The sequence below is a fragment of the Trachurus japonicus genome, chromosome 22 (genome assembly GCF_045865225.1).
Source record: "Trachurus japonicus isolate A0001 chromosome 22, Traja_1.0".
Taxonomy (NCBI): Eukaryota; Metazoa; Chordata; class Actinopteri; order Carangiformes; family Carangidae; genus Trachurus; species Trachurus japonicus.
In genome coordinates this window covers 6,923,452-6,938,800 of record NC_140928.1, presented here as the reverse complement: position 1 = coordinate 6,938,800, position 15,349 = coordinate 6,923,452, and the positions used below count along the sequence as shown (strand labels likewise).

General features: G+C 41.5%; 1 protein-coding gene across 4 annotated transcripts in view; it reads left to right on the top strand.

Annotated features, from left to right (window-relative positions):
- numb (NUMB endocytic adaptor protein) overlaps positions 1-15,349 on the top strand; it is a 65,333-nt gene that overhangs the window by 27,785 nt on the left and 22,199 nt on the right. For 3 of the 4 annotated variants that reach the window (XM_085768332.1, XM_085768334.1, XM_085768330.1), the window contains exon 3: positions 10,294-10,430. In XM_085768332.1, the coding sequence (XP_085624458.1) occupies positions 10,305-10,430 (126 nt within the window). In that variant the 5' untranslated portion in view covers positions 10,294-10,304. Of the gene's footprint in view, positions 1-8,524; positions 8,661-10,293; positions 10,431-15,349 lie in introns of all 4 variants that reach the window. The other variant, XM_085768331.1, reaches the window with a different exon arrangement.

Below are 15,349 nucleotides of genomic sequence, written 5' to 3'. Positions count from 1 at the left end.
AGTTTGGTGTAAGTGGATAAACACAGGTGTACTTATCTCACACTGGGATATTTATTGTTAACAGAAAAGTCTTACCTTTTGGAAAGCATCAGTAAGGATCAGGCTTAAGTGGAGCTTGCTGTTTCTGTTGTGGTTTAAAATAAAAAAGAAGAAGAGGCAAAAAGTCTGTTGTTGAAGAGGCAGATAAATAAATCTATGGCAGTGACTTCAATAGACCGAATGCAGGGCAAAAACAAAACATTACATGCTGCCTAAAGACTGCAACTCTATTTTTTTTTCTCTACTCCCCTCAGTGGGAATTCAATGGTTTGTGTTGTTGTTGCTTCATAGAGCGAAATTTAGAAGTGACACCATTTATATTGAGCTGTTTTTGTGTCTGCTTCACATGAAAGCAAGTAGGTAACACTGTTGCTGTAAATGCCTCAGAAGATCATAAACTCTGATGTATTTGCCAGTCGGAAGTTATTACTGTCTGCTTTTACTGCGGGTTGGAGTCACATCCTTAAGGACATAAAGTTGCGTTGAGTTTTAGTTTTGTTAATCTGGTTTAAATAAAAAAAAAACAACCTTTTGAAGATGTGCTGAAATAGAAACAAAAACCAAAGGGAAACTGTGGTAATCCATTTTTACCGCAGCCTTTTCAGCGTCTTCAGCTCCTCTGTTCCTCCTCGCTCCGTCGTCGTAACCTCTGACTCTTTTCCACCCTAATTATTTCACCTCCCTCCGTCCGTCCGGCCGTCCGTCCCGCCTCCCACTTACCTCGACTTTCCGCTCTCCCCTTCACCTGTCGCCTTGCCTCCGTCTCGGTCTCCCGCCTTGCCTCCCTTCTTTGCTTTTTTTTCTCCCTCTGGATCACAGCCAAAAAAAAAAAAAAAACCTGAGGCTAAACCCACCTCACATGACCCAACTCCCACACACCCACACCAGCAGCACTCTGCACCAGGCACACACTGCCAGACTTTCCCCCTCACTGCTCATTCTGCGCTCTGCTCCCTCCGGGCTCCATCCCTGTCACTGCTCACCTTCCTGCCAAAACCACACACACACACACACACACACTGGTGGTAATGCAGATTTCTTATACAATCTCTAACGTTTAAAGAGGAGCTATGCAAGTCCGGTCACTTTTCCGCTGTTTTGCTAACCCTCCTCTCAGCCATGTGCGTTTGTTTATAACGAAGCCGGCGAGAAATCAGTCAGTAGAGCGGTACATAAAGTTATATATCATATACGATGTGTATATTTGTTTAGTCTTATCTGTCATTAAAGGGATACTTCACAAAATCGTCAATTAACCAGTTTTCTACTCACCGTCATGCCATGGAAGGGTTTGGAGAACTTTGATAACTCCGAAAGTTCTCCAAACCCTTCCTTGGCATGACGGTGAGTAGAAAATTGGTGATCGATTTTGGGTGAAGTATCCCTTTAACCCTTTATAGGGCACTCATTGAAATACTTTGAAATTCAAAATTCCAACCTTAGATTGTTATTCTAGGATATAACAAGACTTAATTACAATTTTGACATTTTTCAAAATTTTTCATTTTCATGTAGAAATTGAAGGTCAACGAAGTGACCATTTTTGGTTCCTTGCCCGTTTGTGGTAAAGAAAAATTCCAAGAAGTGTATGTATAGAAAATATAAGAAAAACACATAAAGTGCAAAAATTATTAAGTTTTAGAACATGTATGGCTTTTAAATTGGAATTATTATAATATTATTGTAATAATAATAATATATATGTATATAAGCATTTGTATAAATAATATGTATATCGTATTTTATACGATTATAAAGTCACTCATATTCACTATTTATAGCTTCAAAATGTCTTGAAATTAGTTAAAATTCTCTCTGAATTACTGAATGGTTATATAAAAACCTTAGACAACATTAATTAATCTAAGTAAGTCATAAGTCATAAACTGAGAAAAATCACTCATATTCACTATTTATAGCTTCAAATGTCTAAAATTCTCTCTAAATCACTGTTAAGTTATATAAAAACATTAAAACACAATTTCCTAAGTTTTATTGCCTTATTTGTGAGGGAAATGCACTTATATGGTTTGTTACCTGAATAGGGCATAATGTCCAAAAACGGACACTTCAGTGTTTACCATAAACGGGCGTATGATCAAATATGGTCACTGCATTTTTCATGGTGTATTTTCACTCATTTCACCAAGATCTCCACAAACAATACTTATGTCATGACTTAGCACAACTAATCAACTGTAAAATGTGTGAGTGTCATCAACTTAGCTTGATTAGTTGTGATGTATCGATCTAATTACTACCACGAGCCGAGCCGACTGAGCGTCTTTTTCCGCGGTCGAAAAAAAGAGAAAGTTAGCGGCATTCCTGGTCTCTGCTGATTGGTCAAAGGCTATGATGACGTATACCGTAATGTAGCCTGGTCTTTGCTGATTGGCTTGGTGAAGACCACATGTTTCTTGCTCTTACTGACGGGGAGCACGGGGCGGAAATATAACATGTGCGGAAGTGTCCAAAAACAGTCACTTGCCCGGTAAAGGGTTAAACAAGAGATTACAGGTTACAGGGTATGTTTTAGTCACGGTGCCGCAGAGACGAGAGCTGGGACACTGGGTCGGAGGCTCTGATCTTGCAAAGTTGGTTTTCAGCCAAGAGACGCTAGGTGGAAGACAGAGAGCCTCCATACTCCCTGGAACAAGTTACAAGTCATTTATCACAATAACCATCACAACTACTCCAAAGCTGTTTAAGGTAAAAATGTAGCCTTCCTCTTTAACGTGCAGGATAATGAACATGTGTTCAGCCTGAGTTTTGACCTACTAGTTTGCTTTCACAGGTTAATCCCTGCTTGTCGATGCTGACACACACTCTGCAGCTAGAGCTCAGTGCACCTTGCTGTCATACATTTTACCTTGCCATAGTCCCACCGTAGCATTATACTGTTATTTGCTGAACAAAGCAGAAGTTTTTACTCTTTTGGATCATTGTAAGAGTTTGACAAAATAATATCGCCCCTCAGCATTAGTTGAAACTAAAAAGTCTGCAGTCATTAATGAAAAAAACCCTCTCATAACAACACAAAGTGTCAACCAGGGTTAATTAATCCCAAATTTGAAGTCAGATGATCTGTCCAATAGTAATTCACATTGATCGACCTGATGAACACAAGGTAGCCAGAGAGGAGTGTGGTGATTAATGCGTGGTGTTCTCCTTTGTGTCCGAGCTCTCAAAGTTAGAAGAAGTGAAAGGTTTAATTACTGAGCAGTGGGGATTTGTCCTTCCTGTGTCAAGTCCGGTCGGGGCAAAAGTGATTAAAAAAGCATGAAAACCTTCAGTAGAGGCTCTGATGTTTGATGTCGACCCCTCGGAGATGAAAATAGGAGCATGTTCTTAGGGATTTCTGGTTTTTCTACTGGCGCTCGTTCACATATTTGGCAACGCTGCCCACATCACATCACTGCTAATGGTTACACATGTTGTACAATCACTCCTCAGGTGCATATGCTTGGCTGAGCGCTCACATTTCGCCATTACATACACAAACACAGCGAAATGTGTGCTTCTTTTTTTTGTTTGTTTTCCCACGCACTGGAATATCTGAGCGTTTCATTTGCATTCCTGCTGCCTCCTTGTTTTGTATCTCTTAGACACTGCAACAGTCAGGAGAGAGGAGGAGAAGGTGTTTGTGTTTTTGTGTGGGATGTAAGCTGGCAGTAGCATGTTAAGTGGTTTAGAAGGTGAGTTTTTAGTAAGGTGCTGTGAAATGTGGCAAAAAAAAACCTACGAGGCAGTAATGGGCCTCCATCGGTCAATGAGATGAAAAAAAAAAATACAATTTTTCATGTGTCTAATGGTGTCGTACCTCTGTCTGTCCTTGGAATAGATTCTGCAAATTGAAATCTCTTGCCAGGAAATGTCCTTTTCTTCTGCGCTTGAGTCTGAATCGTTGTCTTCTAGGCCAAAAAGTACATAAACTAGAGTGATACTTTGAGCTGAATCATTAGTGTATGAATTGATACGCGATTCAGCAGCAAAAGTAATCATGAAGAACAGGTTTCAGTCATGTTTTCAGTGTCAGGCGAGGACGTCACCTTGGGCTCCGCGAAGTTGTGATTGGCCTCCTTCCATTTTACAGACTTAAGATAAATCAACTAACAACAAATCTTTGCAGCTCCAGATTAACTACTCCATCTGGTTGTTATCTGCAGAAAATGTGTGGTCGTCAAATTGGCAACACAGCTGTTTCAAATTTGAATAAAAGATGCCTTGTTTTCAACAACACTGCCTACTTAAGAATACAACATCACAGTTTCGTTCCTCGACACCGCAAACACAACACACCACTTGTGTTTAAAAAAAACAAAAAAAAAACACCAGCCGTCGCTGTTGATTTATCTCAAAAATGTGTCTAAAAACACAAACACTGGGCGGTTCAAGGTGACAAACGTTGACTCCTCACGCACGACACATTGGAAACAAACGCTGTTGTTTGTTGCACCAAAGACGAGGCGCTGGAGAGCAGGCAAATCTGTTTTCGTCGTGCTCCTCCTCTTCACTCTGCAGGCTGGATTCATGCAGCCTGTCACTGGCACTGCAGTGAGCCCAAACATGATATGACCTAAATAAACGAGTGTGTTAGGGGAAAGAGAGAGGGAGAGAGAGAAAGAGAGGGAGCGAGGGATGAAGCAATATTTTTTTCCCTCTCACTCAGCCGTCTTGTTTTCAAACACTTCAGCCGACTGCAGGATACAACTTTCACATGGCTGTGTGTCCAGTCGAATGCGTATTTGCGTACAAGTTCATTTTTTCTATACACACACTCACACACACACTAGAGTCAGACTGGGTGTGTTTCAGCGTGTGTGCATGATCCGAAAAGGCTGTTCAGCTGTTATTACCCAGAGGTTTCCAAGCACTTGTTAGACGTTTTCTCTGTCATTGTAAATTTTTACATCTTTACCCACAGTAGCTACAGCTCAGAGGAGGGAGAGGGTGGGGGGTCACAGTTGTCTTTCTGAGGCCTAAACTATGTTTTAACTTCTTGTTCATTTTGAAAAAAATCTCCCTAAACACGGCATCACATGGGTACACATGGATCCACTGAAAACGCTGTAGTGTGGTGCTGTAACGCTGCCACACATAAACACCAAAAACAGAGAAGAAGATGGAAATTCCCCGCTGTATTCAAACTCTAAACATTATAAGTGGATTAAATGTCGTCTAGGAGTCGTGTCAGAGCAAATATGACGATCGATGATGATTTTACGGACGTGATTGAGCCGCAGTGTCCGGGGGACCTGACAGTGGTCTGCTGCTCCACGTTACGTCCATAGACATAGATAGTTTTGGGTGTCTACACGAACACGCTGGGCGGCGTTTTCAGATTTTCCCACTCTGGTACCCGTTTCCAAAAAAATACAGTTTTCACCCCCTGGAAACGCCGTCTCCGTCTAGACGAAACAACAAAACAATAAAATACTTCAAGAGACTACAAGGACTTTCAGAACGCGGAAGTGTTTTCACACTACGTTTCCCATGAGCCTCTGTGCGCACAGTGAAATTCTTGAAGAATGTTTTCATTGATCAAGAACGAAATCAAGAACGAAAAGTCGGAGGTTCGAAGACGATCAGATACCGTCGTAGTTCCGTCCATAAACGATGCCAACTAGCGATCCGGCTGCGTTATTCCCATGACCCGCCGGGCAGCGTTTGGAAAAACCAAAACTAGTAAATGCTGGGCGAGTCAACCACTAAATAATAACATCAATAACTATAAAGACAAAACGATATATTTATCGCGAATGGGCCCATTAACAAGTGTTGGTAATCCACATTAACCAATTATAACCAATAGCAAACTCTTCAGGGTCTCTTTGATTCATTAAATCTGTATCGGTGTGGACGGGCTCTGAGAAAGATGCAGTCAGTCGTCGACACGGGAGCAGTTGGCCGGGGCCACGCAGTCGTTCAGTTTCCATTACAGGATTTGTGGGAAAAATGGTGACAAATATCCACCAACCTTTAGCCAAAGTCTCCACTTGAATTTTTTTGGCTTGTGACTTTCTAGCTTGGCCACAGCAGTGCAGCGCTCATTTGGCCGAGTGACTGGCCATCATTTAAAGTCATAATTAGTTTATAAAAATGCAGTTGTGCTTGTAAAAAAAAAAAAAGTCCAAACAGCAGGTTCCTTTGTGTTGTTTGTTGGCTGTGCACTTGGAGCGTTTGAGGAGCAAAAGTATGCTGCTGAATTCAGACGGTCCACTCATGGTCCAGTTCTTTTTTAGTATGTTGTGTGTGTGTGTGTGACTGTGTATGTGTGTGTTTTAGTGTTTCAGTGGCCTGGTCAGGAGTCAAAGCTTCATTGTGTGTTTCCCACAGAGCCGCAGCCTGGCATGGACAGATAAGACAGCCTCACCTCAAACACACTTTCTACCCCCAGCCATTACCGGCTCACAGGACAGGTTTCATTATGCAAACAGACAGCTCGGTCCTGTGAGTGTGTGTGTGTAGTTAAGTAGGTGCATGTGTGTGTGTGTGTGTGTGTGTGTGTGTGTGTGTGTGAGTCTACGCTGCTATGTTGCTGCTTGTTCTTATGTGGACAGTCAGTTCTCCTGGATTAAAGACCTTTAATCCCGGCAGATCCTCATCAGCTCAGAAGTTAGTGGGTGCAACTAGTTAGTCGAGGAGTTTTCTCTTCTCTGCTCACGTGTTCATCATCATCATCATCATCAGTCAGACTGAGCTGCATGGCTGAACAACTCCCGCTCCCCAGTTATCGGTTGCTGTGGGAGACATAAGCCAGGCTCTTTTCTTTTTTTTTTTTATGATGGATGCACCTCTCAGGCCTCGTTTGGATCAGCAACTTTTAATTGGGTCTGTGCTTCTCGGTGCCTCCCAAGGCCATGAAGACATGAAGACATGCACGTACTGTTTTGTTTAAAGAGGAGCGTTTAGCTACATTTGTTGTGCCTACGTAGCCTCAACACCAAGAAATAGAAACTAGAGCTGCAACAATAATCAATTATTAAATTAATCGTCAACTATTTTGATAATCAAACAATTGGTTTGGGTAGTTTTTAAAGAAAAAAAGTCCAAGTTCTCTGATTTCAGCTTCTTAAATGTGAATATTTCTGGTTTCTTTGTTCCTTCATGACAGTAAACTGAGTATCTCATTGGTTTGTGGACAAAACAAGACATTTGAGGACGTCATCGTGTGGTTTGGGAAACACTGATTGATGTTTTTCAACATTTTTTTTTAACAGTTTATTGACCAAACAACTAATTGATAATGAAAATAATCGTTAGTTGCAGCCCTAATAGAAACCACTGCAGCATTTCCCCGTCTACATTGATTTATCTGTGGTGACCCGTCATAATATCAACATTGACCACCACACATTGATTTTCTATCGTTCCTTACTATTTCAAACAGGAGAAATCTTATTTTATTGTGCAGTGCATTGATTTGCGCAGCCCCTCCTTTGCCGCACTCTCTCTGTCTCACACACACACACACACACACACACACACACACACAAAAAACAAACACACTGACAACACACCCATCTGAATAGCCCCTCCTCTCTGTACACACTCAATCAAAACATGATCATGAGTAGGAGGAGGAAGAGGAGGAGGGATTGTTGTTGGCTTTTCCCCTCGGAGAGGACGCCTACAGTTCCATCGCTGCTGGTCAACATCCACATGGTTGTGCAAGAGGAGATAACATTAATGTTAATGAGTTAACCACATTAGTTCGTATGAATATAGGATTCATCCAGAGGAAGCACAAAGACAGTCTGAAGCCTTGTCCACACGAAAACAGAGCTTCATCCTAAACGATCCTCTTCTTGTTCGTTTTGAAAAAAAATCTCCGTAAACATCACGGTATTATGATTATCACAATTATTATGCATTCATTAATTTCACAACACTATGAATTACTAATTATATACTCAATATATTTCAAGTATTCTTTAATATAGGACCAATTATTAATCTCACAGGGGAAATTGTTTGAAATATTAAGGTCATTAATTGTCATCTTTACTAAATGTTTATGTTTATTTTAATCGTTTTTTTATTATAAATTACGCTAACATTTAAATTCCTACCAATTAATTGTTACGTTATGTAAATTGACATTAATTTGATTCAGCCCAGTTACTGTGGATTTACCTTTACTTTAGCTTACAAAGTTACACATGCGGATGCGGTTGTTGTGTAACTTTGTTTTCGTCCATGCAAGTTGTGCTGATCTGCCGATACGGTTCCGACATAATCTTTTTTGGAAAGTGACGGTATTTAGGAACCTCTATGATTAATTAATTGTGGCGGTTAATTGTGAAAACAAGTAATCGTGACATCCCTACTTATGCGGATTCATTAAATCCATATTCGTGTGGACGGGCTCTGAAGCAGAGGGATCAGAGGAATCCAGAAACTTAAGGGCTGAAGCCAAACAGTCCAATCACTGTGATTAGCTGTCCAATTAATTTGTTTTGAATATTATATTTCCCTGCTTTAGCCGTTACTGAAAGGGTCAGGAAGGGAAAGCTCCAGCTAATGAAGAGATGCAGGAGAGAGGCAGGAGGAGGAGGAGGAGGAGGAGAGCAGCCAACATGCTGCTGCTGTGGGAGAGCCAGCCAGGGCAGAAGCAACAGGTGAGATCGACAGCAAACAGAGATGGAGCTGTAGTTATTGCTCACTTATTCAGCCGTCACAAAGAATTTGGCAACTCAACTCACCTGGGAGTTTTCAATCTGCCTCACTGTCTGCTTGTTGCCTCTCTCGGCTCCTGTTTTTTTAAGTGGTATATTAAAAAAAACAATGTCCAAATAAATAAATAAATCGTGAACCATATTGCTGGAGAATGTTTTTTTACGCACGGATCATCATTAGTGTCCAGATCATACGCCTGGTCAACTGTGCTGTACGTTTTATTTCCCCACCGTCGATTGAGTTAACTGTCCGGAGATATTAACTGAATATGTTGGAGGATCAAGAATGTGGAAAGTTCAATGAAGTGGATTGCAATTTGCTGTGAAATTACAACGCTGCTGCTGCAATAAACGGTTAAAAAAAAAAAAAAGCAGCAGCAGACTTCCCTCGGTTTCCTTCGTTCCCTTTTATTCGGGCTCGACTTGAACACAACGCGACAGTGACTCAGGCTCCAAGTCTTTTTGTTCCTCCTTACTTGTGAGAGACAACGGCTCACTGTGTTGTTGAGCACTGATGTCTGTGTTTTAAAGCGTCTTCTCTTTAACAGGGCACATGAAAGAAGTTGTCTAACATTGTACTTCAGCACAATCACACCAGTTTCTTATCCCTTCATCAAATACAGGAAGTTGGCTAATGTCTGTGCTGACATACTCTATTGATTGCGCATGAACCAGTACATTTCCCACAGTTTAACACCTTTTTTTTAAATTTTATTAACATGCTTCACAGTTGCTTTCAGTTGTTGTTGTTGTTGTTGTTGTATTTGTCATAGGAATTGATGGCTCAGTTTTTACTCTGGGTTTAAAGAGGAACTGTCCGGTCGCTTTTCCTGTGTGTTGCCAACCCTCGTTCTGGCCATGTGCATTTGTTTACAATGAAGCCTGCCAGAAATCAATCAAGAGAGCATTAGAAAACGTTATTATATCACACATGGTGTTACGATGTGTATATTTGTGTCGTTTAATCTGTCATGAACAAGAGATTACGGGTTACGTGGTGTGTTTGGGTCTTGGTGCCGCAGAGACAAGAGCTGGGATACCGGGTCAGAGGTTCTTATCTTGCAAAGTTGGGCTGTCAGATCAAACTTTGCTATTCAAACAGAATTCAAATTATTTTCCAAGTGAGAAAATCCGATCGGATCAACTATGAACCCACTACTTATGATATTTCGATTTCCCTCTTTGAAGTTTTATATTTAGTTGGTAAAAAGTGTGTTGCAAATGTTACATAACAGATTTGGTTGGAATGCCCTTTAGTGGACACAGGACGTAATAATAAGATGGTATAGGTGTATATAATGAGCTAAAAAAGACATTAAACATTTGAATATAATTTGAATATTTAACATAATAAGCTTTAGAAATTTGAATCTGATTTGGGGGGAAGATTGACAGCACTAAGTTGGTTTTCAGCCAAGAGACGCTAGGCGGATGGCAGAGAGCCTCTGTTCTCCCTGTAACGAGTTACAAGTCTTTAAACCATCACAATTTCTCTGAAGCTGTTTAATTAAGCCGGTAAAACTGTAAAAGCTACATAGTTCCTCTTTAACACAGTGTCTCTTCTCTCTGCTCACAGGGAGCTCAGCAATGAATAAGCTACGGCAGAGCTTCCGCCGGAAGAAAGACGTCTACGTACCGGAGTCGAGTCGGCCGCACCAGTGGCAGACGGACGAGGAGGCGGTCCGCAGCGGCAAATGCAGCTTTGCAGTCAAGGTGAAACTCCCACCCCCCTCCTCTTCTTCCTCCACCACCATTAACACCCACCCCCCCTGCACTTTCCTACATAAATAAACCCACTTGCATGCACAGTGTCTTAGATATACATTACACAAACTCACAGAGTGGAGCGCTGACCCTCATACTTCAGAGAAACGTACATGTTGCCCGGCTCCCTGAAGGCGCTACGTGTGATTAATCACAAGCATTCAGAGGAGTGTGAGCACAGCTTTTTATCTAGGTTGCAAGATTATCTGCTTTAGCTTTCCAAACCTGTGGGATGTGTGTGTGTGTGTGTGTGTGTGTGTGTATGTGTGCACGCTCTATTGATTTCTGGACTTGAATTATCGAGTCGAATTTAAAAATATGTCCATTGCACCTGACGACAAATAAGAAGTGAAGTCACGGCACAGTTGGATATAGGGTGAAACGATAACTCAAGGCAATTTTACCTGAATCGAAGCTTCGTTTAATTAATTACACTCGCAATATATCAATTCAACTCAATTCAAACAGCTTTATTGGCATGAATAGTGTTGTTGCCAAAGCATTTTACAAAATATTTACATACATATTACAATATTACCGTACAATTCACATTCAGTACGGTACAATACAATTAGATATCCATGCATTTTCAGATGTTGTAGTGAGTCCTTCAGGCTATGGCAGGCAGATACACATTTAGCTGCAAGAGGAGCTACTGTCCCTTCACCTAGCAGAACTGACACTTTTTCCTCTGGGGTTAACATGTCAAACTTTCTTATTTTCTTAACTATGTCCCTAAAGTGAGAGTTTCTTATTGAACAATGCTTCTCATTCACTCACACGCACACCATTGATGGCATCAGAATAGAGATTGGAGTTCAAGATGCACAATTACTATGTTTAGTAAGCATATCAGTACATCACAATTATTGATTGTTTATTTGCAAACACGTCCTTTTAATATAGCAATTTAATAAGGTAAAACACCGTACTCGTTTACTCAATTACTCGATTAAATAGATAGAATGATCAATAGCTGCAGCCCTAGTTGGTTATACTGTGTCCTTCAACGTGCAGTCTGCAGTGAGTCAGAAACAGAACGACTGGACCTGCAGTGCTGCAGTTGATGAAGTGGAGAGTTCGCTCGTATTGTGGCAACAAAACCTTCCACTTTTGCAAACAGAAGCGCAATGGTACACTTCCTCTCATCACATGGGCCCGAGCGTTCACCTCAACCAGGTTAAAGGGGAATTAGAAACAAAACAAAACTCCCAAGCTGAGAAATAAGAACAGACTCGGTGGCTGGTCAAAGGATGTGGTTTAAGCAAGTGTGCAGGTTATCATGCTGCATGCTCGTATGTTTGCCTGTGTTTTTTTTTCTTTGAGCAAGAAATGGGAAATGAAATCATCTTTTGGAGGTTGGAGCGAGCTGGAAGTGATAGCGGTGTGAAAGTAAAGGAAGGTAGAGGAGGAGGGGCTTTATTTTTTTTAGCAATGTCCTGGATTCAAGGTTTCCTCTGAGCTGCCTCCAAAATGTCAACACGCAAGTTCATACACACCCCATAAATAGTCTCCCAAAGCTGGATTTGTCCATTAGCAGCTACCCTTTTTGTCTTCACACTTCTTTAAAGGCGTAAAGTCACTCTGTGTTCTCACATTTAGTTTTAATTAACCATTTTTCTTCAAGTCTGCACATTGTCTTTGATCTTTTTGTCTTTTAAAGGGATTTTTTTTTTTACATATAGTAAGAACTGTAGATGTTTCTTCTTCCCTTATAAATGTTCTTCTCCTACAAAGCACAACAAAACAAGTTAACAAATCAGAAACCAGGCTCAGTAGCTTTAACTAATCAGTAGTGGTGGTTATATCTAAATTCTTAAAGGAGAATTCTGGTCATTTTCTAAATAACGCTCTACAGCTCTAGGTCCCGAGTGTGACCATAGGAAAAGACCCGAGAAAAATGTGTGCAGCCTGGACCTAGCTCTCCTCCTGCTAGCTGCGCTACACTGCAGTTAAACAGCAAAGTAATGGGGCTTTGGCCTCTATTATGTCCGAAATATCACTACACATGCTTTGCAACATCCACCAGTTCCTTACCACACAACACTGACTGTGCATAAACTCTGTTAATATGAGAGAGCAGTGCTACATGTGTGTTTTTGTCACGTAGCTCTGTTCATGCTGGCTTCCTTGGTAGACCTTACTAATCGACTGTCGAGCGCATGACCAGTCTGCATCGGTGCAGAAAGTGGAAGGAGGAGAATATGTCCGGATCCGATGTTGAAGAGATGGAGGAACATTTTGAATTTGATGGTCGTGTGTGTTTATTCAAACCAGAATACAGATGAGGAGCAGTCTTCATTGATATGGAAACAGTCCCGAGCTCGACAGTCGACTAGTAAGGTCTACCAAGGAAGCCCGCATGAACGGAGCTACGTGACAAAAACACACATGTAGCACTGTTCTCTTATATTAACAGTTTATGCACAGTCAGTGTTGTGTGGTAAGGAACTGGTGGATGTTGCAAAGCATTTGTAGTGATATTTTGAGCATAATAGAGGCCAAAGTCACCGTTTTAAAGTTCTGCCCCCATTACTTTGCTGTTTATCCGCAGTGTAGCGCAGCTAGCAGGAGGAGAGCTAGGTCCGGGCTGCACATATTCTGCTCGGATCTTTTCCTATGGTCGCACTCGGGGACCTAGAGCTGTAGAGCGTTACTTAGAAAATGACCGGATTTCTCCTTTAACTCACCAAAATGTTGCAGCGTGTTGCTATTCCGAGCTGTTAAAGTTTGTTTGCTGCAGGCAAATAAGAAAATTACTTGTCTTTGATTGTTTATATTGTTCCAATTACTTCTGCAGCCACATAACACTTCACCAGCAGCTTTTTTTCCCCCCTCTCTCTCTCTTTGCACTGGCTCTCACTTGTGCCAGTGCAACCTACCATGCTACTCCTCTGTTACTCCCTCCCCCTCCCTCCCCCTCCTCCTCCCTGCCTCCCTGCACTAGGTGCCTCAGAGGAGCCCAGTTACGTGTGGGCTGGAATAGGTGCAGTGAAATTATCACTGACTGCTGCACTACAGAGGAACGAGTGGAGGGGATGCAGGAGAGAGGGAGGGAGGAGTGTGTTTCAAAGTGGTGTTGGAAGGAGAAGTAGGGATCTGGGCCGGTGCTGATGTGAGATATGTTGTGGTTTGAACTGCCCTCCTTTTTTTAATTTTTTTTTTATAACATCATCGTGAACAAACACGATGTCAGCTCAGTTCTCCACTGATTAGCACATTTTTACCTCTGACTGTGCCGCAGCCTGTTATCGGCATGTCAGAATAAGCAGCGGCGTTTTCCTGTTTTTATTCATGTGCACATTTATGTGATTATGTTTGCTGTTTTTTTTAAAAGCAGAAATCGCCTAGACAGACAATTATTCATGATTCAAGGTGATTGTCAAAGGCACAAAAATGTAGACTTGCTTTTTTTTGTAAGGAAATGTCGGCCTTATGAGACTGCTGAAGGCTGGAGGTGGATGTGAGATTAGATTAAATCGTGTGTGTGTGTGTGTGTTGGTAACCACCCAAAACAGATGAGAAGGAAATGTGCTTACACGTCCTTGGTGAAATTAAATCACATAGACTTATTTGTTTAGAGATGAATGTGTGCCTTTTTTGTGTGTGTATGTGAGAGCTTGTTTTGTGCTGTTATTCACAGTCTGGGGAAACTGCTCACAGCTTTGACTTCTCTATTGAATCTGACAGAATTTATCACTGAACCCGATTTATGGCCAATCAATTCCTGGAATCCATCTGGTTTACCTCCAGAGGATTTACTCCCAACAAAGTCAACTTCACCTTATTGATGTGGATATATAGTTTCACCCTTGTGTGTGTGTGTGTGTGTGTGTGTGTGTGTGTGTGTGTGTGTGTGTGTGTGTGTGTGTGTGTGTGTGTGTGTGTGTGTGTGTGTGTGTGTGTGTGTGTGTGTGTGTGAAACCCTTGTACCTGGTTGGAGGGTTTTTCTTACCTTTGGACAGAGGCAGGCTCACTGTCTCCAGTCTTTATTGCTCTGCTAGGCCTTAATCAGCTGCATGCTCCTCCTAAATCCAAAAATGTCTTTAAAGGGGAACTATGTAGGGCTAGTACCCCCAAATAGTCGACCAAAAAGTCATTAGTCGTACAAAATTTCATTGGTCGATTGGTCGCAGGGAAAAAACAAACAAACATTTGGAGCCGCGTCTTGTCAAAATTAAGTCAAAATCAATTGATTGTACATGAACCAGTACATTTCCCACAGTTTAACACCTTTTTGCTTTACAGCTGTTTTCAGTTGTTGTTGTTGTTGTATTTGTCATGGGAACTGATTTTGAACTCAGTTTTTTTTCTCTGGGTTTAAAGAGGAACTGTATAAGTCCGGTCGCTTTTCCTGTGTGTTGCCAACCCTCCTCCTGGTCATGTGCAGTCGTTTACAACAAAGCCGGCGAGAAATCAATCAATAGAGTGGTAGAAAACATTAAATATCACACATACGATGTTACACTGTGTATATTTGTGTAGTCTTACCTGTCATAAACAAGAGATTATGGGCGTTTGTGTCTCGGTGCTGCAGAGACGAGAACTGGGACACCGGGTCGGAGGTTCTGATCTTACAAGGTTGATTTTCAGCCAAGAGACGCTAGGTGGAAGGCAGAGAGCCTCCATACTCATTTAGTCATTTATTTAACCATCACAATTACTCCGAAGCTGTTTAATCAAGGTAAAAATGTTGCATAGTTAAGGTAAAAATCCAACATACAGTAGTTCCTCTTATAAAAACCTGAATATTTAACTCTACAGACAGAGCTGCACTCCTTATCATCAGCTGCTTCTAGATGTTTTACAAAATGTGGCTCTTTCTGTTCTTGTTGTGTTAACTCCTTTGCCGAACCCCTTTGCACCTG